Source organism: Malania oleifera, chromosome 3 (genome assembly GCF_029873635.1).
Source record: "Malania oleifera isolate guangnan ecotype guangnan chromosome 3, ASM2987363v1, whole genome shotgun sequence".
Classification (NCBI taxonomy): domain Eukaryota; kingdom Viridiplantae; phylum Streptophyta; class Magnoliopsida; order Santalales; family Ximeniaceae; genus Malania; species Malania oleifera.
Genome location: NC_080419.1, coordinates 96,516,198 through 96,543,270, shown reverse-complemented (window position 1 = coordinate 96,543,270; position 27,073 = coordinate 96,516,198). Strand labels below are relative to the sequence as shown.

General features: G+C 36.9%; 1 protein-coding gene across 1 annotated transcript; it reads right to left on the bottom strand.

The window, feature by feature from the left end:
- Positions 1-2,929: 2,929 nt before the first annotated feature.
- Positions 2,930-26,154, bottom strand: LOC131152358 (potassium channel AKT1-like). The gene is made up of 12 exons (XM_058104197.1): positions 25,859-26,154; positions 25,298-25,663; positions 19,935-19,992; positions 19,523-19,840; positions 18,682-18,927; positions 18,213-18,311; positions 17,715-17,747; positions 17,395-17,580; positions 6,594-6,788; positions 6,416-6,491; positions 3,803-4,381; positions 2,930-3,338 (listed from the first exon to the last, which is right to left on the bottom strand). Exons 1-12 carry the CDS (start codon positions 26,056-26,058, stop codon positions 2,989-2,991), a joined length of 2,706 nt encoding a protein of 901 aa, XP_057960180.1. The 5' UTR covers positions 26,059-26,154; the 3' UTR covers positions 2,930-2,988.
- Between the last annotated feature and the right edge of the window lie 919 nt (positions 26,155-27,073).

Genomic DNA, 27,073 nt, shown 5'->3' with positions numbered 1-27,073 from the left:
ATCAGTAACCATAAGCTACGAACTCGAGATTGTTGGGATAGAGATGGGTGGAATGTTGATTTATTAGTGGATCCGTTGGGTGAAGATTAGGCTGAGGAAGTAATGAACTCTACTATTTCTTGCAAGGAGGGTCCAGATACAGTAATTTGGGAACCTTCAACAGATGGGAAATTCACCACAGCAAGTTCTTGGGAAATTATAAGGGAGCATAAAAAGGAATTTTCAGTTGCAAAATGGATCTGGCATCCTATGTTGCCAAAAAGGGTGTCATTTTGTATGTGGAAGTCTTGGTTCGCTTGTCTTCCAGTTGATACTCATATTAAAGAAGTAGGTGTTCAGATGGCCTCTCGATGTGATTGTTGTTCAAATGTCAAGATTGAATCTCTAGACCATGTGTTTTGCACCGGATCTTTTACTCAGGAGGTATGGAAAAAAGCAACAGTGGCTTTCCGTGTTAGTTGTATGGCAATGAGTACTTGGAAAGGCGGAGTTAATGTCTGATTTAGTTGTGCAAGACGGGCTTCACAGTTAGGCATTTTGGTAGGTCTTATACCTAGTTTCATCATTTGGAGACTTTGGACTCGTCGATGTAGAGCCAGGATGGAATCAATTCATGAATCGGTGAGAACTGTGTGGCTTGATATTAAATATTGGCTGAGATCCATTTCAGAAAAGTTAAATAAATGTGCACCTGCTTCTTGCACAAATGTTGCAGTCCTTCGTGCTTTGGATATTCAAGTAAAAAATGTGGGGGTTCGTCTTCCTCGTGTAGTCAGATGGTGTAAACCTGGGATAGGTTGGGTTAAGTTGAATATGGATGGGACCTGTAGAGGTAACCCAGGTAATTATGGTGATGGAGGCGTGATCAGAGATGAAAAAGGTTTATTTAAAGCAACTTTTTCCTCATTATTGGATTATCAAACAAATAACATGGCTGAATTGAAAGCGATTATTTTAGGGATTAATCTATGTAAAGATCCCGGATTTGATCAAGTGGAGATTGCATGTGACTCTGCTTTGTTGATTCAATGGATAAATTCTGGGAAGTGTTCGGTTTGGAACTTATGGGAATTGTGGGAAGAGCTTATGCTATCATTGAGAGGCATACAGTTCAAAGTGGAACATGTTTACAAGGAGGCGAATAAAAGTGCAGATTTCTTTACCAAACAGGGTGAATCTGGTATTTCTCGATCATATAGTTGTCAGGATGATCTTCCTCAGCAAGTCAAGGAAATGATTCGATTGGATTTGTTGGGTTTTCCTTCTTTGTGCTCATGATGTTTTGTATTATCTTCTGGAGTTTTGTTTGTTTTCACTTTTAGTGATTTAGTTCTTAGTTTTTTTGTTTGGTTGCTGGTTTTTGTTTTTTTGGTTTGGTTTATGTTGGTTAAGTTAGTTTTAGGGTCTTGGAGTTTGCTTTTGTTGTCCCAAAGTCTCAAGATTGGAACCATGGGATTCCTCCGCCATAAGTGAGGGGTTTTCTAATAAAGTTAGGAGGTGCCCCCCTTTTTTACCTAAAAAAAAAAAGAATCTCATTTTCTTTTTACTGTCTTTTATTATTAGTTTCTGCATTTGGTTTAGTTCTTTATATTTTCAATAGTATCAGTTGTAGTATTGAAAATATAAAGAACTAAAGCAAATGCAAAAACTAATAATAAAAGACAATAAAAAGAATAAGATAAGAATTTAACGACGTTCGATACAAAATTATCTACGTCCTCAGGCACCAACGATCAATCCATTATTTCTTGACAAAGTACAATTTTGAGATGTGTTTTACAAATGGAGAGTTGAGCTCTTTATATAACTTCAACCTCAAGTCCAAAAAACACTTCTCACCAATGTGGGACAAACAGAAAAAATTCAAAACAACTTTTTCTACCAATGTACAACTATTCTATCAATGTGAGACAAAAAACAAGTCCCTTGTATATTACTCTGTGATTCAATCCATCAAAGAATCATAAATGTATATGTGGCATTTCCCTTTTTTTTTTTTTTGAAGATAACGCACCGGGTTTCCACATGTCCGTTTTATGGTTATATGTGGCATTTCCTTCCCTCTATTCAAGGTGGATATACCTTTAATTCCTTTAATTTAATGTGATACATTCCTTGGCTTACGTATCTCTATTATTTCAATATATCTTGATAGACTTTCATTAACTAATAAAGATACAAGATCTTTTGACTTTGATCAATATCTCTATTATCTATAATCTATTCATGAATTAATTTAATTCTTGATTAATTATTTATCTACACATATACAATCCCCCCACCACCCCCAAAAAAAAAAATGTGAGCATGGAGATCACGAACACATATATAGAAATTCATCGGGATCAACTTTTATCTATACCCGCAAAACCATCACATGCATCACTGAAACACAAGACTCACTCTTTGACATCATTCTTTAAACCTCAAATTGGATAATGAAACACCCTCATCTCCACCTCCAAAGAAAATAAAATAAAATTTAAAAATTTAAAAAGAAAAACACAAGTAGCCCTAAGCTAGCCATTACCTGTACTGTGAAAATCCGATTCATCAATGGCTCTTTATATGTCATTAAACCCTAAAATACACATAGGGCACAAATAGAAGAAAGCACACGTGTCTAATTCCCCTTTCTTGATATGATGTTACCCATAAATATTCCAAAAAGTCCCTACAACTACTTATAAGTATTTCAAAAATAGACCCTATAACTATCTATAAATTTTTTTAAAAAAATACCCCATAACTACTCATAACTATCCTAAGATAATTTTTAATTTAAATATATTTATTTACTATTTTTTAAAAAAAATATTATTTATTTATTAATTTATTGCGCCGCTATTATCACTCAAAAGGCCGTTAGCGGACACATAACACATGCCCTGCCCATAGCTAGTATAATAGAAGGGCTATCATATGCAACTTTTCTTTTCATGCTCAAATACACTTGCAATATATGATGGTGTGCCTCTTGGCAAATATCTATGTGCCAGTTTGAATATGGGAGGGAGAAGTTGAGTTCCATGATTCCTCAACATTTTGGGTTTTAGGGCTTTCAACGTCACCATCACAGGCTACAACAAGATGGTCACCATCCCTTATAAGATCTATGTCTTCAATTTCAGCTCCATCTTCGGTTAGAACTTTGGTAGGGAGGAAACCAAATTTTTTGGCAGCAATCTCGAGTAGTTCTGGAAGGGAGTCTGGCAGAAGCACAAGCTTTCCAGCAGCTTTGCCTTTTTCCGAGCAGCTAAGTGTCACTCTCGCTGCATAGCTCCCATAAGTATGGTGACTCGCAAAGCTGCTTCCGGATGGAACAACGCCAATATCACCTGCACATATTTAAGTTTTGACTTTGCATTACAGTTCATTCTAAAGAACAAAATTTGTAGAAGTTACCTAGGCTCAGTTCTAGAACTCAGACTTCAGTTAAATCCCAAACACCGTGATGGAACTCAACTGCTTCTTAAGAAGGTTGAATTTATACCCATTTCTCATTCGCATATGTAAGCCAAAAATTAATATGAACCATTACATCATTCATGAATAGAAATACTGTGAATACTTTCCAAGAAACTAGGTAAATATCTCAAACACCTTCATTTGGTTCCAGAGTCTACAAAATAGGCACCTTCATTTTCTTTTCTATCATGCAGTGCTTTTGCTATAAAATTTGTCATAATGATTTTTAGTAACTGAGAAATTAATAATAATCCCTCAATTTTAACTAAGCTATGGAAATCAATTTTCTGTAATCAATTTTTGAGAAATACCGAAATTTGAAAGGAATTCTTACTTGCATTGGCACCTGACATGATTCCAAACAGGGAATTGTTAAAATTGTTGACCCTTCGCCTCCAACGTTTCTCCGCCCAAGACATATCTGGGAGAGGTGGCAGGGCTTCACGGGAAAATGGAGGCATCAAAGGATCACTCTTGAATTTCCCAAGGGTGTTGGTGCTATGCAGATTAGGTACCATGAAAACATGTGCTTTTTCAGTTTCCTTCTTGGTTTGGAACAGAGTCTTGATTTCTTCGTGGCCTTGATGATCTGCCAGAGCCCTTGGAGTCCATCCGTTGATATCTGGCTTCTCAATATCAGCTCCTTGTTTTAACAAAAACACAACTATATCAGTGTTTCCTTCACAAATAGCTGTGTGAAGTGCAGTAGTTCCACTTCTATTGGGCAGTGTAACATCACCGCCGTACTCTGCAATGTCCTTGAGCATATCTAAGTTGTTTTGCTCAACTGCAGTGCATGCAAACTGGCCCACATCACCAGAAGATATCGTTGCACCATTGTTTATGAGTATTTTGATCACCGAGTCGTGCCTTCCCACTATTGCATCCCATAAGGGAACATTTCCTTTTGAATCTGCATTTAAAAAAAAAAATAAACATTTAACAGGCTAATTTGATAGCAGTATCTTACTAGTAATATGCATTCATTGTTTGATTATTCCTATAAGAATGTAACAAGAAGACACTGTTTCAGCTAAATATGGGCAGGTTTTTTCAAGGCTAAATGTATTAATAAGGAAGGAGAGACCAAATGACTCTTGGTTCTGGAGATCAATGATAACCACCATTCCGGAAGTTCTGGATAATGTTAAAATTTTAGTGAGAGGTGGGAACTCTTCTTTTTGGTTCTATAGGTGACTGTCTTCAGGCCCATTATCTGTGAGCACTAAGGATATTTCGAACAAGAAGTTGTGTATTAAGGATTGCTGATTGAATAATAATTGGAACTCTGATTTATTATTGGAATTGGTTGGTAACGATAGAACAATGGAAATTTTGCATCATGTGCCGGCTAGTAAAAGTGGGCAGGATATATTCATCCGGAAGCCTACCCCTGATGGTAATTTCTCTACAAAAACGGCATGGGAAGCAGTGAGGAGCAAAAGTCATAATTTTGTGTAGAGTAACTGGTTTTGGCATTCTTTATTACCCAGAAAAATCTCAATGTGCTTATGGAAAGTTTGGTTCAGATGTTTGGTTGTAGATGATAGAATTCAAGCCAAAGGAATATCAATGGCGTCAGCATATAATTGTTGTGTGCAGAAAAATCAGGAAAACATTGATTATATTCTTTCTTTAGGCGAGGTAACTTCAGAGGTTTGGCATCCGGCTAGTGTGGTGTTGGAAATTCCTTTCGAATCCTTCCTTGGAAAAACAGAATGGCAAATTGGTTTCATTATGCTCGAAAATCGTCTATTGAAGGTATTTTAATCGGGCTGATTCTGTGTTTGATTATGTGGTGCCTCTGGAATCGAATATGCAAAGCGAGATTAGAAAGAATTTATCAAAGTGCGGATCATATGTGAAGAAGTGTTCGATACTAGGTTAGTTTCATAGCTGAGAGCACTAATTCTTTCAAAAATTTAAGAAGTCGGACATTACAATTTTAGAAGAGTTTCAAATTAAGCATCAGGGAGTTTGCGTCAGGCTTATAAAAATTATTTCATGGGTTGAACCTCCAGCAGGGTGGACAAAACTTAATTATAATGGGAGCTGTAGAGGCAATCCGAATACTTCAGGAGGGAGAGAAATTATTCGGGATTGTCATGGCATGGTGAGAGCGATTTTTTCAAGATATTTTGATAATGGTACGAATAATAGTGCGGAATTAAAAGCAATCTGAGAAGAAATTCGTTTGTGCAAACAACTGCATTATTTTAATGTGACTCACGTATTGTAGTCAATTGGCTTCAGAAAGGCAGATGTACTTTATGGTATCTTTGAGATTTTTGGGAGGAGCTCGTAGCGGAACTAGAAGGAGTGGACTTCATGGTGATACATCAATACAGAGAAGGTAATAGTGTGGCTGATTTTCTTGCTAAAGAGGGACAAACGGAAAACAATGTAATCTACAAACAACAATATCTTTTACCACGTTATCTGAATGGAATACTTCGGATGGATAGGTTGGGTCTCACTTCTATTTGTCGTTAGTTCAAATCTCGAGTTTTGTTTGGTGGATTTTGATTTGTTTAAGCTTTTTTTTTTTTTTGTGTGCGCTTTTATCCAAGTCTTTTTCTTAGTTAGCATTGCTTAGATCTATTTTCCTGGTTTGGTTGTTTATTGGTGTTATTTTTAGGAGAGTTTTATTTTATTTATCTGTAATCTCCCTTTTACTTATCTTGTAACCACGGTATTCTTCCGTCAAAAATGAGGTCATATTAATAAATAATAGGAGGTGCTACCCTCTTTTAGAAAACAAAACAAAACAAAACAAAAAACAAAAAAAAAAAACAAAAAAGTGAATAATTAAGATAAAAGGTGTTAATGTAAATTAGTAGGAAGAAGGAACCGTGAGAGTAAGCAATACGAGGCCAAAAAGGACAAAAAACACAAGTTCAGCACAACCGGTAGGGAATTTTGAATTTGCTAATGGGCTAGAAGATACCTTTAATGTTAGGATCTGCTCCATATTCTAAAAGCAGAAGCATACAATCCTCACTTCCCGTGGATGCTGCAACGTGCTGTAGAAGAAAAAAGTGAAATGAGCTCAAATAACCATCCAAATCAGAAATCATATTTAAACAAGAATTTTGTGCATGTGGTCATGCATGCAGAGTACACACCAGGGCTGTTCGCCCGTTGCTGTCTGATTCATTTGGATCCAAACCTCTTCTCAGTAAGTGCTGCAACAATACATCATCCCCTCTTGCCACTGCAAAACATAAACTTAGAGGCAAATCCATTCTGCCTCGAGCTAGCTTTTCCTCTATATCTCTCAAAATTTCTTCCATCAGTGGGTTCTTCTGCTCTTTCAAATGCTGCATCAACAACAAATATAGTGCGTAAGTCATGCAGGGGCAGCATCAAGGTTCTACAGCCATGGAGAAATTAGAAGAAAAAGAAGGAGAAGGGAGGAGAGAGGAGATACTAAGGGGGAACTCACGTTCAATAAACAATTCAAATTCATCAACAACTCCTACAACATGACTTTCACACACTATTTATAAGAAAGTCTCTTTAAATGAAATTATAGATGAACCCCTAAAACTATTTTACATTACAAATATACTCCTACTTTAGACAAATATTAAAAACAACCCCCAAATACACATAATCCTATACTAATTAATACGAAACACACATAATAAAATACTAACTTAACCCGACAATTCCTTAACCCAATTCTTCTTATTTATTTTCCAGCAAGGATCTTCCCAAAGTCTTACTTCTTGTCCTACATCAACTCTTCCCCAGTTAAAAAAAAAAATCGGCCTCAAAATTTTGAAATGTTGGAGGATCAAAAGGGAGAAGCAAACTTGGACATTTTGAAAGCCAACACTTGAATGAGGCAAGAAACCAAGTTCCATTGGCAGCACCATAAACTTGACTTGAGAAGTAGTATCAATGAGCTCATTGGGGATGACAAACTCTACAATAGGAATGTTTGAAGGACTTTGGATGTCTTCAAACACATTAATTTCCTCCCTTGTATTGTCTTCAAGCTGAGTATTTGTGACTAGCTCTTTGTATTGGTTCATTGGTAGAGCGGACTTCAAAACTATTTTCTTCCCATTATAGTGAAAGACATATGTGTTCTCATGTCCTTGAGTCACACCTAAATCATCCAACCAAGGAGAACCAAGGAGTACATGGCCAATCTTCACAGGTAGGATATCACACCAAACATTAGCCAAATATTTGCCCATTTGGATAGGAACCAAACATCTTTCACAAACATGTACAATAGAGTTATCAATCCAAGATATCACATAAGGCTTTGGATGAGGTCCTAGATGAAGCTACATACAAATAACTCCATTAATGGAAACCACATTCATTGGACATCTTCTATCAATGATGATTTTGCAAACCTTTTCTCCACATTCAAGAAAAGGTGTTGAAAAGCTCGAAATTGCGCCCAAACTTTGGCAAATGACCTTTTTTCCTATAATTTGTCACCATGTTGCTGAATTATGCATATACATATGTTGCAGCTATATCACAACTTGTTAGCCTTGGTGGCTACATAATCATATTTAATGTGTTTTAATGATATTAACCTATTTCTAATTTCTAGTGTATCCTATCTTTGCAGATCATGATTAGTACAGGTACAAGTGACAAATACATGAAGTATTGGATCAAAGGCAAAGATTGGACCGAGTAGACGTTCAAATAGGAAAGATCAAAAGGACACTCACTCGAAAAAACTCAAGCATCCAAGGAAGCTAATGTAGAATTATATCTAATGGGGAGTGTTTGAGGTAGTATATTTTGTAACACTTGCGATTTTGTTTCATGCATGATTTCTGAGCAAGAGTTGAGCAAAATTGCATGTGCATACTAGGACACAAGAGTATATAGGATTTCACTAAGTCACAAACTCAATACTCATGGTTTTCAAAGATAAAACAAAGAGTTTCACAAAATATCCTATACTCAAATATGTTTTCAAATGGGACAAGTATTAAGTGGTATTTGTGTTATAATCTTTTATATACGTGGTCCAAAATAAGTTTTATGTCCTAAAGCCTCAAGAAAATTAAGTATATATTCAGAAGGACAAGTTTTAAATTATATTAGTGTTATAATCTTTTACAAACTTGGTCCTGGTTGGGTTTAAAACATCAATTATGCACCTCCCAAATTTCCTAAATACCTTTCGGTATTTGGGGCATAACTTTTGCGAAAAAAGTCCAAAATGGACGATCTTGGTGTCTATGAAAAGTTAAGAAAAAATTTCACAACTTTCATATTGATGACTTTTTCTAATTTGGAATAATCATCGACGATTTGGGGTAATTCATCGACGATCTCAGGAAGAATGTTAATAGGCGATGAATTGGGAGAATTAGTTGACAAATGGGGTCCAATAGTCCACGATTGACATCGGGATTCAGTCCCCAACGGCTATAAACGGTTAGTTTTCAATTTAAACATATAATATATCATCCCAACGGCCATAAAACGGCTAGTAGCCCATTTTGCCTATAAATACAAGTTCATAGACTTGATTAAACATGGTTTTGCTGGTTCTTACATGATTTTAGTGATTAACATCCTTTGAATACAAAACCTAAGCACTTTGCATTTTAGTTCTTCATCACAAGTGCTTAAATTCTCTCTTCACAAGTGCTCAAATTCTCTCTTACTCTCCAATCTTATTTGATTCATTACTTGAGAGAATAGTGTGAGGTTTGTTTTATATTTGATCTCAGCTCATTTGAGTAGTATTGCTTTGTATACCCATCTTCTTGTAAAAGGTTCTTAGTGAACCGTTGTTGAAGGTTCTTCGTGAACCGTTGACTTGCAAGGCATCTTGGTGATCCTTGCGGCTCTTGGTGAGCGTTGAGGGATTGGTTCTCTCGTTGTAAGGCTTCTCCGCCGGTGAAGGAGTTTGTTAGTGGATTGTGGAATCCTTGAGTTGGTCTCAAGGCGTGGACATAAACTTGGTGTCGAACCACGTTAAAATACCAGTGTTAAGCTTCTCTACCCTTCTCTTGATTATTTGTCTTGTGCATGATTTACATTTGATATATTGTGATATAATTATTTGTAGCTTGCCAAGAATTTTATTTTGTAGAAAAAGTCGAAAATACGCGAAAGAGTCCATTCAGCCCCCTCTGACTCTATATTCACCTGGGTCAACCAGTGGTATCAGGGCATACCACACTTTCATAACCCTTTAACACAATTTCCCACAAGCCTTTCTCTCAGTTTCAAAAAAAAATATATATATATATATATATATATCTTTAATTTACCTTGATATTGATTGTCCTATCAAAAAAAAAAAAAACTATCTTTAATTTACCTTGATATTGATTGTCCTGCTGAAATGAAACAAATTCACGAAGAAAACTCACAATTACAGTTACAAACCCGATTTTTGATACTGGGAGCAACAATTTCGAGGGTTTCGTGCCAAATTATCGCACTAGCTCATACAATTTCAAGTTAGGAACCAAAATATCATGTTGCAAATCAAAATATCATGAGAAAACACCAATTTCTCGTGCCTGGGAACTAATTTCTCGCGATTGTGGCAGCAGGAGGGAGTATCCCACTTGTAGTCGCCGGTGCGTGGGTCGCTAGTGGCAACTTTCTGGCAATGATTTTTTGGTGAGTGGTAGATTGAAGGATGATGAGTCGAATGATGGTGGTGGCGTGTCAAGAATGTTAGATTACCACTTTACCTAAAAGCTTGAGCTTCTAGGTTGTGGACCAACAATGTATATCAAGCTTTAACACTTCCACACACGTGCAGCTCGACAGCACGTGAACTGATAAACACATGATAAATAGCACCCAGAATAAGGAATGCAATATTTTTTTTTTAAATTGCGGGCAACAAGACTAGAACCCAGGACCTCCTAGTAACCCAGCTCTAATACCATGTTAGATTACCACTTTACCTAAAAGCTTAAGCTTCTAGGTTGTGGACCAACAATGTATATCAAGCTTTAACAAAGAAAAACTTTAGAAATGGTGGATTTTGAAGGGGGCAGCAGCTGGAGATCATGTGGAGCGTGAGGCTTCACAGCTAGTTGATTGGTGATAAAAATTTGAGGGGAAAGGTTTCAGGGGATTCTTTTTTTGGTGGTATGGGTGGTGTTGCAGGATGGTGGCTGGAAAGTGGTGTTTGAAGAAATGGGGACACAGGGTGGAATTTTTCGAAAAGTTTTGAAACTGCAGAACTGCTTTTCGGTATTTTTTTATTTTTTTAATACTGAAATTTTTGAATAGAAACTAAGAGATGAGGGAGTAACAGAGAAGGAGAGATTAATGGAGATAATGGAAGAAGCAAACAAGATGAAGAAGAAGAAGAGAAAGGGAGGGAGAAGTTATAGAACAGAGAAGGAAAGAAGGAGAAGAGAAACAAGCAAGAAGAAGAGGGCAGACTACTACTGGGGAGCAGGGAATTATGGATAGAACATGTTGTGTCGGCCACTCCACTTGTGCCAAACACTACAACTAATGCTATTGAATATATAAAAAACTAAAGCAATAAGAACAAGACAAGAAATTAACGAAATTCGGTATAAAATTACCTACGTCCTCAGGTGCCGACAATCAATCCACTACTTTTTGACAAAATACAACTTTGAGGTATGCTTTACAAATGGAGAGTTAAGCTCTTTATATAGTTTCAACCTCGAGTCCAAAAAACACTTCTCACTAATATAAGACAAACAAAAAAAAAATTCAAAATAACTTTTCTACCAATGTTAAACTTTTCTACTAATGTGGGACAGAAAATAACAAATCTCCACCTTGACGATAAATTCAACAAATTTTCAGTCACCAACATTCTCTAGAATTCCCATCATCGGTGTCTTCCAAGAATATTCAAACTTGCAAAATATTGATAAAGTCCAAACAATGTTTGAACTTGATTGTTATCACAATCTTGGTCAACATATCTGTGAGATTTTCAACTGTAGCAATCTTCTGAAGAAGTATCTTGCCTCCATCAATAATATCCCGCATAAAATAAAACCAAACATCGATGTGCTTCGTTCGTGCATGGTAGACTTAGTTCTTTGCCAAATGAATAGCACTCTGACTAACACAGAACACAACAATATGCTTTTGAATAATTCCCAAATTTTCAAGTAAACCTTGCAACCAAATAGCTTCCTTAACAATCTCTGAAGCTGTCATGTACTCTGCTTCTGCTGTCAACAAGGCAATGGTAGACTGTAAGGTAGACCTCCAACTCACTGGACCATTAGAAAATGTAAAAACATATCCAGTAGTTGATCGACGTTTGTCTAGATCACCTGCAAAATCAGAATTCACATATCCAACAACAAGTTGATCAATAGTATTATTTTTCTCAAATACTATACCAATATCAATCGTATTCATAATATATCTCAAAATCCATTTCACAGCTTGCCAATGTCCTTTACCCGGATCATGCATATACCTGCTCACCATACTAACAACTTGTGAAATATCAGGTCTAGTACAAACCATTACATACATCATACTACCAACAACACTTGCATAAGGAACTTGTGACATATACTTACGTTCCTCGCCTGATTTAGGAGATAAACCTGCACTAAGTTTGAAATGAGGAGCAAGAGGAGTGCTTACTAGTTTTGATTGCTCAGACATGCCAAAACTCTGTACTATCTTCTACAAATACTGTTTATGAGACAAACTAACTCTCCATCTCATTCTATCTCTGTGAATCTCCAAGTCAAATATCTTCTTTGCTTCACCAAGATTTTTCATCTCAAACTCTTGATTTAACTGACTTTTCAACTTGTTTATTTCTTCCCTGTTCTCTGAAGCTATCAAAATATCATCAACATACAAAAGTAAATATATAAAAGATCCATTTTGTAGTCTGCAAAAATAAACACAATGATCATGTTTATTTCTGATGTACTTATAACCCATCATAAACTGATGAAATCGTTTGTACCACTGTCTTAGAGACTGTTTTAAACCATACAACGATTTACCCAATTTTCTTTTCCAGCAACTTAAAATTCATTTGGCTGATTCATATAGACTTCCTCGTTCAAATCACCATGTAAAAATGCAGTTTTTACATCAAGTTGAACTAGTTCAAGATCAAATTGTGCTACCAAAGCCAACAAAATTCAAATGGAAGAATGTTTAACAACTAGAGAAAATACTTCATTATAATCAATGTCTTCCTTCTGTGCGTAGCCCTTAGCTACCAATCTATCTTTGGAGCGAATATTATTTGCATCTAAAAATCCTTCTTTCTTTACATAAACCCATTTGCAACCAATGGCTTTCTTACCCTTGGGCAGCTGGGCTAGCTCCCAAGTCTGATTCTAATGAAGAGACTGCATTTCTTCATCCATTGTTCTTTTTCACTTGTCTAATTCAGAGTTCCTCATTGCTTCTTTGAAAGTGTAAGAAACATTATCATCCACAACTGAAAGTGCATAGGCCACCATATCAGTATACCGAACAGGTTTTCGAATTCTCGTCTTGGCCTCTAAGAGACAATTGATTCTTGTTGCTGTGAAGATTCTCGAATTGAAATCTCCTCTTCTTGTACACTATTCCCCACCGTAACTGGAGAGTTACCTTGTGTAGTCACATTTCTCACTAGGTTTTTCAAAATTGTCTCAACCTCCACCTGTTGTTGAGTACCACTGGTCTTCTCTTCAACTCGTGACTCTTTGTATATTATTTTCTTCATCATCGTAAGTTTATCAAAAGTCACATCCCTACTTAAAATCTTTTTTTTTGTCTCGAAACACCAAAGACGGTATCCTTTGACTCATGCACTTATCCCCAAGAATATTGTTTTCTTGACTCTTGAATCCAACTTAGATTCTTTAACATGATAATAAGACATAGTACCAAATACATGGAAAGAATCATAATCACTAGCAGGCTTTCCAGACCATACCTCATAGGGTGTTTTTCCCCCTATTGCAGATAATAATAGACGGTTGATGAGATGACACGCATATCTAACAACCTCAACCGAAAACCTTTTATCTAACCCAGCATTAAACAACATATATCAAACTTTCTCCAGCAAAGTCCGATTCATACGCTCTGCCACCCCATTCTGTTGTGGTGTATCTCTAACTGTGAAGTGTCGAGCAATACCTTCATCCTAACAAACCTTCATAAACGGGTCACTCTTGTATTCACCACTATTATCTGATTTGAGCCGTTTAATCTTTCTGTCAGTTTGAGTTTCAACTAAATTTTTTCACTTAAGGAAAATATCACACTTCATTTTGATGCTTCATAGAATACACCCAAACTCTTCTGAAAAAAGCTTCAACAAAAGTGACAAAATAATGCATACTACCCAATGAAGCCGTTTTTGTGGGGCCCTATACATCTGTATGGATGTAGTCTAAAATACCTTCAGTCTGATGGATTGCAGTGCCAAATTTCACTCTCGTCTATTTTTCCAGAATACAATGCTCACAAAATTCAAGTTTGCATACCTGCACCCTTCAACAAACCTCGCTTAGCTAATTGTTGCAAAGATTTTTCTCTTGCATGTGTTAATCGCATATGTCATAACCTGGTTGTATCTGAACCTGCATTTTTCTCATAAACAACAGTTGCTCAGTCAATAACTGTACTACCTTGTAAATAATACAAGTTATTTTTCCTTATTCCTTTTATCACCACTAGCGACCCTAGTTTAATCTTTAAGGTTCCATCTTTCAAAGTGATAGTGAACCCTTTAGACACCAAGGCACCTAATGAAATCAGATTTTTCTTTAGACTTGGAACATACCTAACATCAGTCAAGGTTTTAATAGTTCCATCTTAACATTTCAACTGTATTGATCCTATTCCAATTGTTTTACAAGTATTATCATTTCCCATAAAAACAACCCCACCATCTAATTCTTCAAAATTAGAAAACCATTCCCCATTGGGACACATGTGATAGGAACAACCAGAATCCAAAATCCACTCACCAAAATAATGTGACGAACATGTTCCAACAAAAGAAAAATCTAACTCACTTCCATCATCATTGGCTATATTGGTATTAGTATGTGTTTTGCCCTTATTCTTTTACTGTAATTTAGGGCAATCTTTCTTCCAATGTCATTTCTCGTGACAAAAGGCACATTCATCTTTAGCAGGTCTCCCACGAGATTTACTCCTCCCATGAGATTTACTCCTCCTTCCAGGCATACGACTCTGAGAACGTCCCCTTATTATTAGTGCTTCTGTTGTTTCCTTATGGACCCTCTAATCCTTCTTTCTGCATTCAGTACTAATCAATGCAGTACAAACAGCATCAAAAGTAATTTTATCTTTCCCATACAATAAAGTGGTGGTCAGATGTTCATAATCATCAGGAAGAGTGTTCAGTAACAATATGGCTTTATCCTCATCTTTCACCGTTTCATCCAAATTTAACAATTCGGCCAAAATTTTAATGAAAGCATTTATGTGGTCATTAATTAAAATACTTGGTTGATACTGGAAGCGAAACAATTTCTTTTCCAAATAGAGTCGATTTTCCAGACTCTTGGTCATAAATGTATCTTCCAATGTCTTCCACAATTTTTTTGCAGATGTCTCCCTTATAACACAATATTTCTGATTTTTAGCGAGACATAGACGAATCGTACCACATGTCTGACGTTTGATCTTTTCCCAATCTCTGTCATCCATATCCACTGGTTTATCATTCAAAGCAATATCTAACTCTTGGTGATACAGGATGTTCATCACCTCACATTGCCACATAGCAAAATTATTGGTACCATTAAATTTCTCCACCTCAAACCGAGCATTAGCTATCGTCTTTGACGATGATGTCGGGGGTTGGAGTTCGTGTGGACAAAGTTTCTTCTACTATTGCACTAGTTTCTGCCATCTTCTATATATTCAATAGCAACCAACAAACGAACGCCTAGGATGAATAGTACGTACTAACTGTGTCTACTCTGTTTTATCCTATGAAATTCCACTTTGACCAAACCGACCTTTAGGGAGCGACTAAACCACATTGGTCTCGGAACACTCGCTTAGACAAGGTCTTTCTTAGGCATCAAACATGGAATCAAGGATCCTAACAGAGGAACACCTCCGTATCGACACTACTCAACCTAGCTCTGATACCAATTGTTGTGTCGGGCACCCCACTTATGTCAAACACTAATACTACAACTAATGTTATTGAATATATAAGAAATTAAAGTAATGTAGAAACTAATAATAAAAACAGTAAAAGAACAAGACAAGAAATTAACAAGGTTCGGTATAGAATTGCCTACATCCTCGGACGCCTATGATCAATCCACTACTTCTTGACAAAGTACAGCTTTGATGTACGTTTTACAAATGGAGAGTTGAGCTCTTTATATAACTTCAACCTCAAGTCCAAAAAACACTTCTCACTAAAGTGGGACAAACAAAGAAAAAATTCAAAATAACTTTTCTACCAATGTGAAACTTTTCTACCAATGTGGGACAAAAAACAACAAAACAAGAGATTAGAAACATGAAAGAAAGCAGAAGAATAGAAGGAAGAAGAGGGAAAGAAGAGAAGAGTGAGGGAGAATGGGTGGAGTGAAATGGAAGAATGGAGATTGTGGTTGGGCTCTGATACCAAATGAAGCAGGGGCAGCATCAAGGTTCTGCGGCCACGAAGAAAATAGAAGAGAGGAAGGAAGGGGAAGGGAGGAGAGAGGAGATACTAGGCAGAACTCACGTTCAATTAACAATTCAAATTCATCAACAACTCCTGCTACATGGCTTTCACACACTATTTATAAGAAAGCCTCTTTACATGAAATTACACATAAACCCCTAAAACTAATTTGCATTACAAATATACTCCTACTTTAGAAAAATATTACTAACAACCCCCAAATACACATAACCCTATACTAATTAATACTAAACATATGTAATAAACTACTAACTTAACCCCACAATTCCTTAACCCAACTCTTCTTACTTATTTTATAGCAAGGATCTTCACAAGGCCTTACCTCTTGTCCTACATCAGTAAGACATCAAAATCTACCCTGCATTTAGAGCTACAAGGACAGCTTGTGCAGTAAATGTGCCTGGCCTTTTAATATAATAATGGACAACCTGTACAATAGTCCTTTCATTTACCCCTATATAACTATATTATTAAACATTTTTCATGATATGGGATGAAGATGTGTTGTTCTGCTTATTTTTTTTCCAAGATAAAAAATCTCACAAGACACAATGGAAGGCAATTTCCTTCATTTTGGAGAACTATACTAATTTTGTCTGTTAATTGTCAACATTAATATAATCATTAAATTGGCAATCTCCCTATGCTGGAACCTGCAAATACAACTTAAATAACATAATTCCACAATTAACAAATCTACATCATTTTGAGCTGTCATTACAGCCTCTGACTCTCAAAGTTTGTTAAGATTTCAACGCAGTGATACAAATGTTCCATGACTATTCAGTCACTCCAGTCACTTCTTTAATTCCCAGTCCCACGTAGATTCAGTCAAACTTCATCAATTTTATGTTAAATTACAATAGAACTATTTTCCTTAGTTACTCTTGGCTATAGCACAGTGACTGCAAGAAGAATGGAACTTCATCAATTTTATGTTAAATTACAATAGAATTATTTTCCTTGGTTAATATTGGCTATAGCACAGTGACTGCAAGAAGAATAGACATACAAATGTATAAATAGTGAGTCTGTCTGTTTGTGCTGGACAAGAATATTAAGAAAGATATATCAACAATTTCTGAATTAAAATTTCATAAGTAGAGATGGAAAATTGAGCATATAATAAACAAATAATCAATCAAAAGTTGTTTCTTTCAAACAAATTCTTCAAATCCTGCCAGGTAATGATCTCCATGGAATTAAAAGTTCTTAGCTATCTATTCCTGTCAAATGTAAATTAAGTAGCCTCTTTTTCTGACCTGGAGAAGATTGTTCATGATTATTGTCCCATCTCCAACATTTGCCTGAACAATATTTAAGAATGCAGTACGATTCAACCGCAGCAGCTGACTCAGTCTTCTGGTCCTTACTGTGAACAGTTGTGGTCTGTAACAAAGCAGGCCTACCTCACCACAGACATCTCCTGTCTGTGCGGCTCCAACAACCTACAATCACCAATTACCTTCAGCATATTCTTTTAATTGGAAAAAAAGATGCTATATTTTTTTAACAAAAAAAAATAAAAAATAAAAACATGCCAGAAAATTTCCACGAAGAATGTTATCATTATTGAACTTGCCTGCTCTGCTCCATTCTTATGCGAGATAAGATCCTGTCAAGCAGCCTTCGAGTCAGTAAGTTGTAGTTCAAAGCTCCACCACCCCCCTCACCCTCCATTTCCTCAGTTAGATTAATCTGAGCAGATTCAAGGAGTGACCCCTCACTGCTTGAATTCACTCATAGGTGGACAAGGAAGTTTAGAAGTTCTTATGTCTCCATGTCCCCTAGACCCAGAAAATTGGAAATTTTTCTTTTCTAATGAACACATACAGAAACACGTAGAAGCAGCCTACAAATAACTCACACAACCATTTTGAGTTTTTGGTTATCCACGAATATTTTAAAAAAAAAAAAAAAAAAAAAGAAAGAACAAGAATCATGTTGCCTGGGTTTCAACCCAAACTCTCATATATTGTAATGACTCTGAATAAAAAAGAGCTTCTGTTGTGCGTGTGTGTGTGTGTGTGTGTGTGTATGTGTGCGTGTGTGTGTGAGAGAGAGAGAGAGAGCATATTACCACAGCACCAGTAACCAGTACATACAAGTCTGTGGGTGCTTCATTCTGCAAAATCACATCTTCTTTGGGTGGAAAATACTCAGCTTTCATCTCTGAAACCTTCAAATTGAAATAAATAAATAAGATAAGGTCAAATGCAAAGAGTCTTACTTGTGAATATGACTTGCTGGCATTTGGACATGCATTTTCATAACAATAAATGTTGCGCTCTCGTTGGATTTATAACGATAATGTGTGTTTTCTGCTTTAAAAAAAAGGCAAATATATTTTGCATCTTGGGAATCACATTTTGGAAGATAAATTCATGTTTATCAGTAGTTAAACTCTCACCAAGGCGAGACTCTTACGCTAACCAAAGAACAAAACGCAATCATTATTCAATCTTTTACATCCAATGCAGTAAACCAATTGCATCTCTTAGCACTCCATTCTAACAGTACCCAAGAAAATGCAGAATTAGTAAAATTACCAGTTGGAAAAGTAAATCGTTTGACACCCCATGAAACAAGTACACTTGATCAACGAGTGAATAGAAGAGGAAGTGTGCAATACTTGACTGGATGGCTTTAGGAAGGGCATCTATAATCTCTTGTTGCTGCAGCCCTTCTGAATCAGCTTTATACTTCAAACACAAGTGAGCAAGCATCTGCTCCTGCAGGCGTACAGGAAGTTGGTTTCTTTGAGAAAAACTTGTGACAGCTTGTATAGTGTCTCTCTGCACTTCAAAATAAAAACAACCCAAAGGAACAAATTGAATAAGTATCTGGAAAGTGGAAATCAATCAAGTAATGTCAATGAGACCAAAAACGCATGCAAGAATAACAAAATGCCATTGTGGTTAACTGATGCATAATGCCCTTTGCAACTGCTGTATCACTGTAAGCAATAGCAGCACCTGAATACTATGATTGTAAACTTTCTAGTACAAATACAAAAACCCATTTGCAGTTTGAAGCCTTAATGCAGCATATTCACTCTTAGGAAGATGTTTCGCAATGGAGATCTACCTTAGATCATTTTTTGAAAAAAAAAAAAAAAAGAAAAAAAAAAAAGAACAAGTTAAAAAGATGCTGTGCACTTCAAATGATTTAAAAGCATTTAAAGTTAATTGAATAATATGCTAATATCAAAACCTCCTGCAAATATTATTCAGTATATAAGTTTCCATCACCAATGGAAAAGGGGCTCTAGTAGCTCTCCTCCAACCTGTTTGAACTAATGCCAAAAGTTTGCTTTTAAAAAGGTCCGAAAAAGGGACAAAAATCTTCACCTGAATATTGGGTTTTGGCAATAAGGAAGAAATTACTCACAAATTTTCTAGTTCGACTGGTACCATGGACAACCAAGTTGGTCATATTTCCAATCAAATATGCAGTCAACCCAATATTAAAGAGCATGTAGAAGATGTCAAATGTCATCTCTCTCGAATTAACAGCATGCAAATCACCATAACCGGTAGTTGACAGAGTGGTTATGGACCAGTACATGGCCGTCAGATACCGGTCCAACACGGTCTGCTCTTCAAAATTTTCTATGGCAAGAGCAAACCAAGTTTTTTTAGGGTCCGGGTACTGTTCAGCTAGGAGATAGAAAAAGCATCCAGCGCAATGAACTGAAAAAAGAGTGACCTGCAAGGGCATCACAACAGCCCAATAAGATACATCATTGCGAAAGAATTCCCTAGCACCATGAAAATTTATTATATTTACAGGAAACACTCACACAAACAAGCTTCACACATCGAACCCAGAAGTAGCTATAGCTCCTGTCTTTCTCCAATCTGCAACAAGACCAGATAAAAACGATCACTCAATTTCAGCATAAACAAAATCCATTACTTACTGAAAACAACATTTCCTAGCAAAGGGGGAAAAGAGAGATAAATAAAAGTAACATATATAGTGAACTAGGAAGTTATATATTCTATTAGAGAAATATCTATACTTTCCATTTTTCAATTATTGTGTAATTATTATAAAGCAGATATTTAGGAGTAATTTGGGATCTTGTTCCTTGACTCATGTATATAAATACACTCTTGTAATGTTGAATAATGAATATAGAAAAATACCTTTATTCAAATTTAACATGGTATCAGAGCCAAGTTACATTCAAAACCTAGTAATTTTCCCTAACCTTCCTTGCCGCCGCCGTCTACTGTTTCTGAACGACACACGCAACAGCCTTCCGATCCGCAGTCGCAATCCCTCTGGGGTCCCATACTCTCTCCACTCGACCTCCGGTTCTGACGTCGTTGTCATCATCGCCTGTCGTCTCTAGCTTCACTGGTTCTTCTCCGTTCTGGCGTTGTTCTCTTAGCTCTCCGTCTTTTCTCGGGCCATCTTGCAATTTCTCAGCTTTCAGTCATCTCAATGCTTCTTCATTCGTCTTCTCCGGAAGCTCTCCGCCTCTCAGTTAGTTATCACGTCTCTCTGTTCGATTCTCTTATGTTCTCCGGTGAAGAGCAGCAGCAACAGCTCTCTTGTTCCTCTCTCTTCCAACATCTCTCCAGTATCTCCGGCTCGTTTCATCGTCTCTGATCACCTCTATTTGTGCTCTGGTTTTTCAGTTGTCGTCGTCTTCAGTGCTCGCGGCAGTCTTGGGTTGCCTTCTCCAGCAGCATCTCTACTTGTTGCTCCGACTCCAGCATCATTCTTGTCTTCGGATAGTTTTTCCAGCAACAGATCCTCAAGCTCACAGCCTCTCTATTTCTCCAGTCATCCCTCTGCATCTCTATCTCTCAATATCCAGCAGCTCTCAGATCTCTTTTTGTTTATCTCTCTCTGTCTCATATCTCTACTCTCAACATATCCACCTGGAAAAGGCTCCCACACGACACTCCGATGGCACCTTCGACTTCTCTGATTAAACAATCGTTGAATTTGCCTTTCAGCTCTTGCACCGAGATTATCAAATCAAAGATTTATATTTTTTTGGCCGTCGTAGAGATCGGATCTGACCCGATTCGACGGTTTGATTCATCTGAACTGCTTTGGCATTATGACCAACATCACATCTGGTTCTTCAATGGCTGCAAATACTGTCACATGTTCTTCAACTTCTTCTGAGATTGCTATCTCTGGTCTCACCAGCGAACAATACCATCAACTCTTAGATCTTTTATCGCCCTCGAACACCAACTCTACCAATTTTGCTGGTAAACTTGCTTCTTGTCACTCTGCTTCTTTTTCTAATACTGAATGGATTGTTGATTCAGGTGCCTCCGATCATATGACTTCCAATTTGTCTTCTCTTGATAATATTCAACTTCTTAATCAATCATGCCCCATTAAGCTTCCAAATGGTGACTTTATTCCTATAACTCATACTGGCACTGTGCGTTTTTCTCCTAATTTCTCTCTTTCTAATGTTCTTCATGTGCCTTCATTTAAATTTAATTTATCGTCCATCAGCAAACTTACCACTAATCTCAATTGTGTTGTTATATTTTTTCCTACCTTTTGTGTTTTTTAGGACCTATCAACGAGGAGGCTCATTGGAACGGGTGAAGTATGGGATAGACTTTACCACTATAAACCTCCCTCCGCCTCAGTTTTCCATTCTCAGCATGTTTCTGACACTACTTTTGGCATCAACGTCTTGGTCACCGTTTTATTTCATGTATTCCGAAAACTTTAAATATTTCTTGTTCTCGTTTGCCTTGTGATGTTTGTGCTAGAGCAAAACATACTCGTTTACCTTTTTCTTTGACTACAAATAAGAACACATTCTGTTTTAATCGAATTTATCGTGATATATGGTGTAGTTATCCTACCGCTTCACTTTCTGGTGCACATTATTTTTTAACAATCGTGGATAAGTACTTGCGTGCTACTTGGGTCTATCTTATGCGCATGAAATCTTATACTTTCACTTACCTTAAAAATTTTTACGCCATAATTCAAAATCACTTCAATTGCACTATTAAACACGTGCGCACTGATAATGGTAGAGAATTTCTATCCACTCCACTTCAAACTATTTTCCATGATCAAGGCATTTTTCACGAGCGCACATATGTGAATACACCTTAACAGAATGGTGTTGTCGAGCGTAAACATTGCCATATTCTTAATGTGACTCGGTGTTTACGTTTTCAAGCTAATCTTCCCAGCTCTTTTTGGGGTGAATGCATTCTCATAGCCACTTATTTAATTAACCGCATTCCTTCACCCAGCCTCAATCATAAGCCTCCTCGTTCTCTTCGATGTGTTTTCTTGGGTTATCTTGCTCATTATAAGGCTTATCATGTATACGATCTTGAAAACAAAACAAAAAAATTCATCTCCCGTGATGTCACTTTTGAAGAAAATGTTTTTTCCTATCATCTCATACCTCCAACTCCTACATCTTCTCCAGTCCTTCCCCTTCCTATTCTTGATATACACTCTTCCCACACTTTACCTACCCAATCAACCACACCTACCCCTAGCCCCTTACCTCTCCCTCCTTCTCCCTTGGTATCCTCACCGACACCCTCACCCTCACCCCCTTCCCCACCACCCCCTCCACCATCTCTTCACGGCTCAAACAAGCTGTCATACATCCCTTTTACTTGGATGATTATATCTGCCCTATTTTACCAAAGTCTTCCACGACTTCACAAGTTTCAAGATCTTCCTCAGGCACGGTTCATTGTCTCTCCTCTTTTTTATCTTATCATCGTTTTTCTAATCAACATTTGGCTTTTCTTTTTGTTATGTCCCAATATCCCGAACCCACCTCATATTCTCAAGTTGTGCTACACCCGCATTGGCGTGATGTCATGGCTTCTGAAATCCAAGCCTTAGAAGTCAATCATACATGGTTCTTCAACACCTTCTACCTGGAAAAAAACCAATTGATTGTAAATGGGTGTTCAAAACAAAAATTCGAACCGATGGATCCATAGAGCGACACAAAACTCGCTTCGTGGCCAAGGGCTACACTCAGGAAGAAGGTTTGGATTATCATGACACTCTTGCTCCTGTTGCTAAACTGGTTACTGTTAGGTGTGTTCTTGCAGTGACTGCAGTTCGGAATTGGCATCTCCTTCAATTGGACGTCAACAACGCTTTTCTCCATGGTGACCTCAATAAGGAAGTTTATATGACCCCTCCACCGTGTTATTGCAAATAGAGGGAGACTCGTGTTTGTCGTCTTCAGAAATCCCTTTATGGCCTTAAGCAAGCCTCTTGTAATTGGTTCTCTAAATTATCTTCTGTTTTACTTGCTGAGGGTTTCACCTAATCTCAAGCCGATCACTCTCTCTTCACCCGCTCTCAGGGTCAGTCTTTTACTCTCATACTTGTTTATGTTGATGACATTCTCATGGTAGGCAATGATCTCTCCGATATTAATACTTTCAAAGCCATGCTTGCTCAAAAATTCAAACTAAAGGATCTTGGAAAACTGAAATATTTCCTTGGCCTCGAAGTTGCTCGCTCTCCCACTGACATATTTCTTAATCAACGAAAATATGCTCTTGACATCCTCACTGATAGCGGTCATCTTGGTGCTCGTCCTACCAACTTTCCCATAGAACAAAATCTCAAGCTCAATAATACTGATGGTGATCTTCTCTCCGATCCAAGCTCATTTCGGCAACTCATTGGACGTTTGATATATCTCACCATCACTCATCCCAACATTGTATTTCCAGTCAACATTCTCAGCCAATTTATGCACCAACCCAGACAACCACATTATGATGTTGTTGTACGTGTTCTTCGATACATTAAGGCATCTCTAGGCTAAGGTTTTTTTTTTTCCTACTGCCAATACTTTTTAAGTCTCAACCTATTCTGATTCGGATTGGGCTAGTTGTTCCCTCACTCGCCGCTCCACCAATGATTTTTTTCATTTAGCTAGGCACTAATTCAATTTCCTGACGCACTGAGAAACAAACTACAGTTTCTCACTCCTCCGCTGAAGCTGAGTACCAGGCGCTTGCTTTCACTATTTGTGAACTTACATGACTCAAAACTCTTCTAAATGATCTTGGTGTACCACATTCCCAGCCTATGCTCTTATATTGTGACAACCAAGCGGCTCTTCACATTACCCAGAATCATGTTTTCCACGAACGTACAAAACATATAGAAATCGATTGTCATATTATTCATGAAAAGTTACAAACTTGCCTCTTCTTCACTAAGCATATTCCTACCCACAGTCAGTTTGCTGATATCTTCACCAAAACTTTGGGTCGTGAACATTTCCAAAACTTATTACGCAAGTTAGGCATTACGGATCTCCATGTTCCAACTTGAGGGGGAGTATTAGAGAAATATCTACACTTTCCATTTTTCAATTATTGTGTAATTATTATAGAGCAGATATTTAGGAGTAATTTGGAATCTTGTTCCTTGACTCATGTATATAAATATACCCTTGTAATGTTGAATAATGAATATAGAAAAATACCTTTATTCAAATTTAACATATTCCATTGGTTCATGAAATGGAATAGAATAGGAATTAAATAATGTTCATCGAAAGATTGTTTATGAAATAAATGGTATCATTTCTAAAATAGAAACAGCTACACAAAAATAGCTTTGCTATACAGTTTCATTATTACGAAAAATAAATATATATATATATATATATATATATATATATATATAGTAAAGCAATGAATATGGTTTTAATTGCATGTTATTAACCTTCCAATTTCTTTAGTTTTTACAACAACCAACCAAGCCTTAAAACCCACTAGTTGGGGTCGGCAAATTTTATTATTTTTTTTAATCAATAAATTTTAATTTTTATGGTGATTCATACAGAAAGAAAAAAAAAATTAAATGAATTTTCTTCTTAATTTCTTCTCTTTTCATTTTGTCAAACAAAAGAAGCCATATGGGAAATTATTTATATTAATTTCAGCAGAAACACTCTATAGCATGTGCTTATCTTTACCATAAAAGTGTAAACGAAACAAAGAAGCCATACGGGAGTCATATATATTAATTTCAACAGCAACAGAAACACCTTAACCAGGACCTGAATTTCAGGCGGGAATGGGAAATCAGTATAGACTATTTTTCCAGTGATCAACAAATTCTTATTTAAAGGAAGAAGAAGAAGGTGAAAGAGCAGTTAACCTGGCAAAAATGGAGCTGACTCTTCGCAAACGCCAGAGACGAAGCATATTGAAATAGCCATATGCTTGAAGAGGTTCAGGCAAACACTTTCGGGCAATCTCAGAAGGGATTGTGGAAATGACATCGAAGGCCAACCAAGATTTTGCATACTTGCCTGCAATCTGCTTTGGGTCGTCAATGAGAAGGTAAGAAGCCTTATCAAGATACGCAACAAAGAAGGTCAATATGATATCTATCGCAAAAAACCCATTCACAATGTTGTCTGCAATGGAGAGAGGTCCCTTCGGTTGGTCCAGAAACCCAAATTCGAATGGAGACACCCACGCTGTGTAGAACACCAGAAATACCAGAAATGTATCCCAGCATCTGCATTCCGGAAAACGTTCGCCAAAAATTGAACAAATAAAATGAAGAACAATAACAAATTGAATCAAGGCACAACCTAAGAACATTCGCGCTAACACAATGAGCTAAAAGTTCGTATCTTTTCATCGTTTCCTGAACAAAGAACAAGTAAAGAAGAAGAAATACAGAAGAAAGAGAAAAAGAGAGGCGAGGAACCTGTAGCGGGGATCGAAGGGGGAAACGATGAAGGGGCGAAGCTTGACTCTGCGATTGCTGCGGGCGCCGAGGGAAGGAAGAAGGCCGGTTATGGACATGGTTAGATCTTTGGCTTCATCTTTTGATATCTTCTCCGCCTCCTCCTTTCCATCGTCACAAATTGACCCGAAGCAGCTCTTCCTCCTTACCTTCATCGTCATTATTTCTTCCCTCTCTCTCTCCCACTGATTCTATCTCTCCCTGTCTCGATTCCGTTCGTTCCTCAGTTATACGCCAATGCTGTGCGCAGAAGAGAAGCCAAGCTTCTGTTCCCCTCCCATCCCCCCCCCCCCCCCTCTCCCTCTCTCTCTCTCTCTCTCTCCGTTTTGTGCTCGGCTCCGCCATTGGTTACGTCTCCGTTTCCCGGGGGTCAATAGTGGCTGTTTTTTGCAGTTAGGAAGCTTTGGACTTCAGTTGCTCCCTCGCTCCAAAATAGTATACCGCACTGACAATTCTACCCTTTTGCTTCCTAACCAAAATTCGGGAAAAAAAAATTATATTAATTTTTGTCAAAATTTACACTAAATAAAATTTTAGAAAATATATAATTATGGTTTGATCTTGTTCAAATCAATATAAATTCAATTTGAAAATTTGAAGAGAAATGATTTTTAGATTTTCTTTGTAAATAAAATTTAAAAGTTGAAGGGTATTTAAATTTCACTTAAAAGTGCGTGTGTACTTGATTTTTTTTTAAACCGATTATCTTTAAAAGTTGAAGGATATTTAAATTTTGCTTAAAAGATTTGTCACTTTCAATTAACAAGTATTGTTATATTACTTACTAAATATTATACTTTTACTTACCCACTACTTTATATAATTGTACTATATATTTAAGTAGTGTTTGATTCATTTGGAATCAAAATCATGATCGAAATTGGAATCCACTTGAATCAAAAACGAAATGTTAGATTTCTCTATTATGTTCAGCTCGACGCATAATCAAAATCGAAATTATTAAACTTGATGGAAATGTAATGAACAAAGTAGACATGGCTAAGGCTTAGGAGAGGGTCGATTGGGATTTTTTAAACTTGATTCTAAAAAACTTTGGATTCTCCCAGAAATTCTGTGGTTTAGTGGTGAAATGTGTTTCCTCTCCTTGATTCTCCATTATGATGAATGGCACTTATAAAAGTTTCTTTAAAGAAACTTTTGGTATCTCACCTACTC

Bases quoted from the DNA above. Each gene is read 5' to 3' on its own strand.
- LOC131152358 (XM_058104197.1), bottom strand. From the start codon at position 26,058: ATGACGATGAAGGTAAGGAGGAAGAGCTGCTTCGGGTCAATTTGTGAC. The intron at 17,581-17,714 runs GCAAGTTCAATA...TGGTGATTGTAG, and splicing joins ATAAGAATGGAGCAGAGCAG to GTTGTTGGAGCCGCACAGAC. The intron at 6,492-6,593 runs GTGTGTACTCTG...TTTCTTCTACAG, and splicing joins GCAACGGGCGAACAGCCCTG to CACGTTGCAGCATCCACGGG.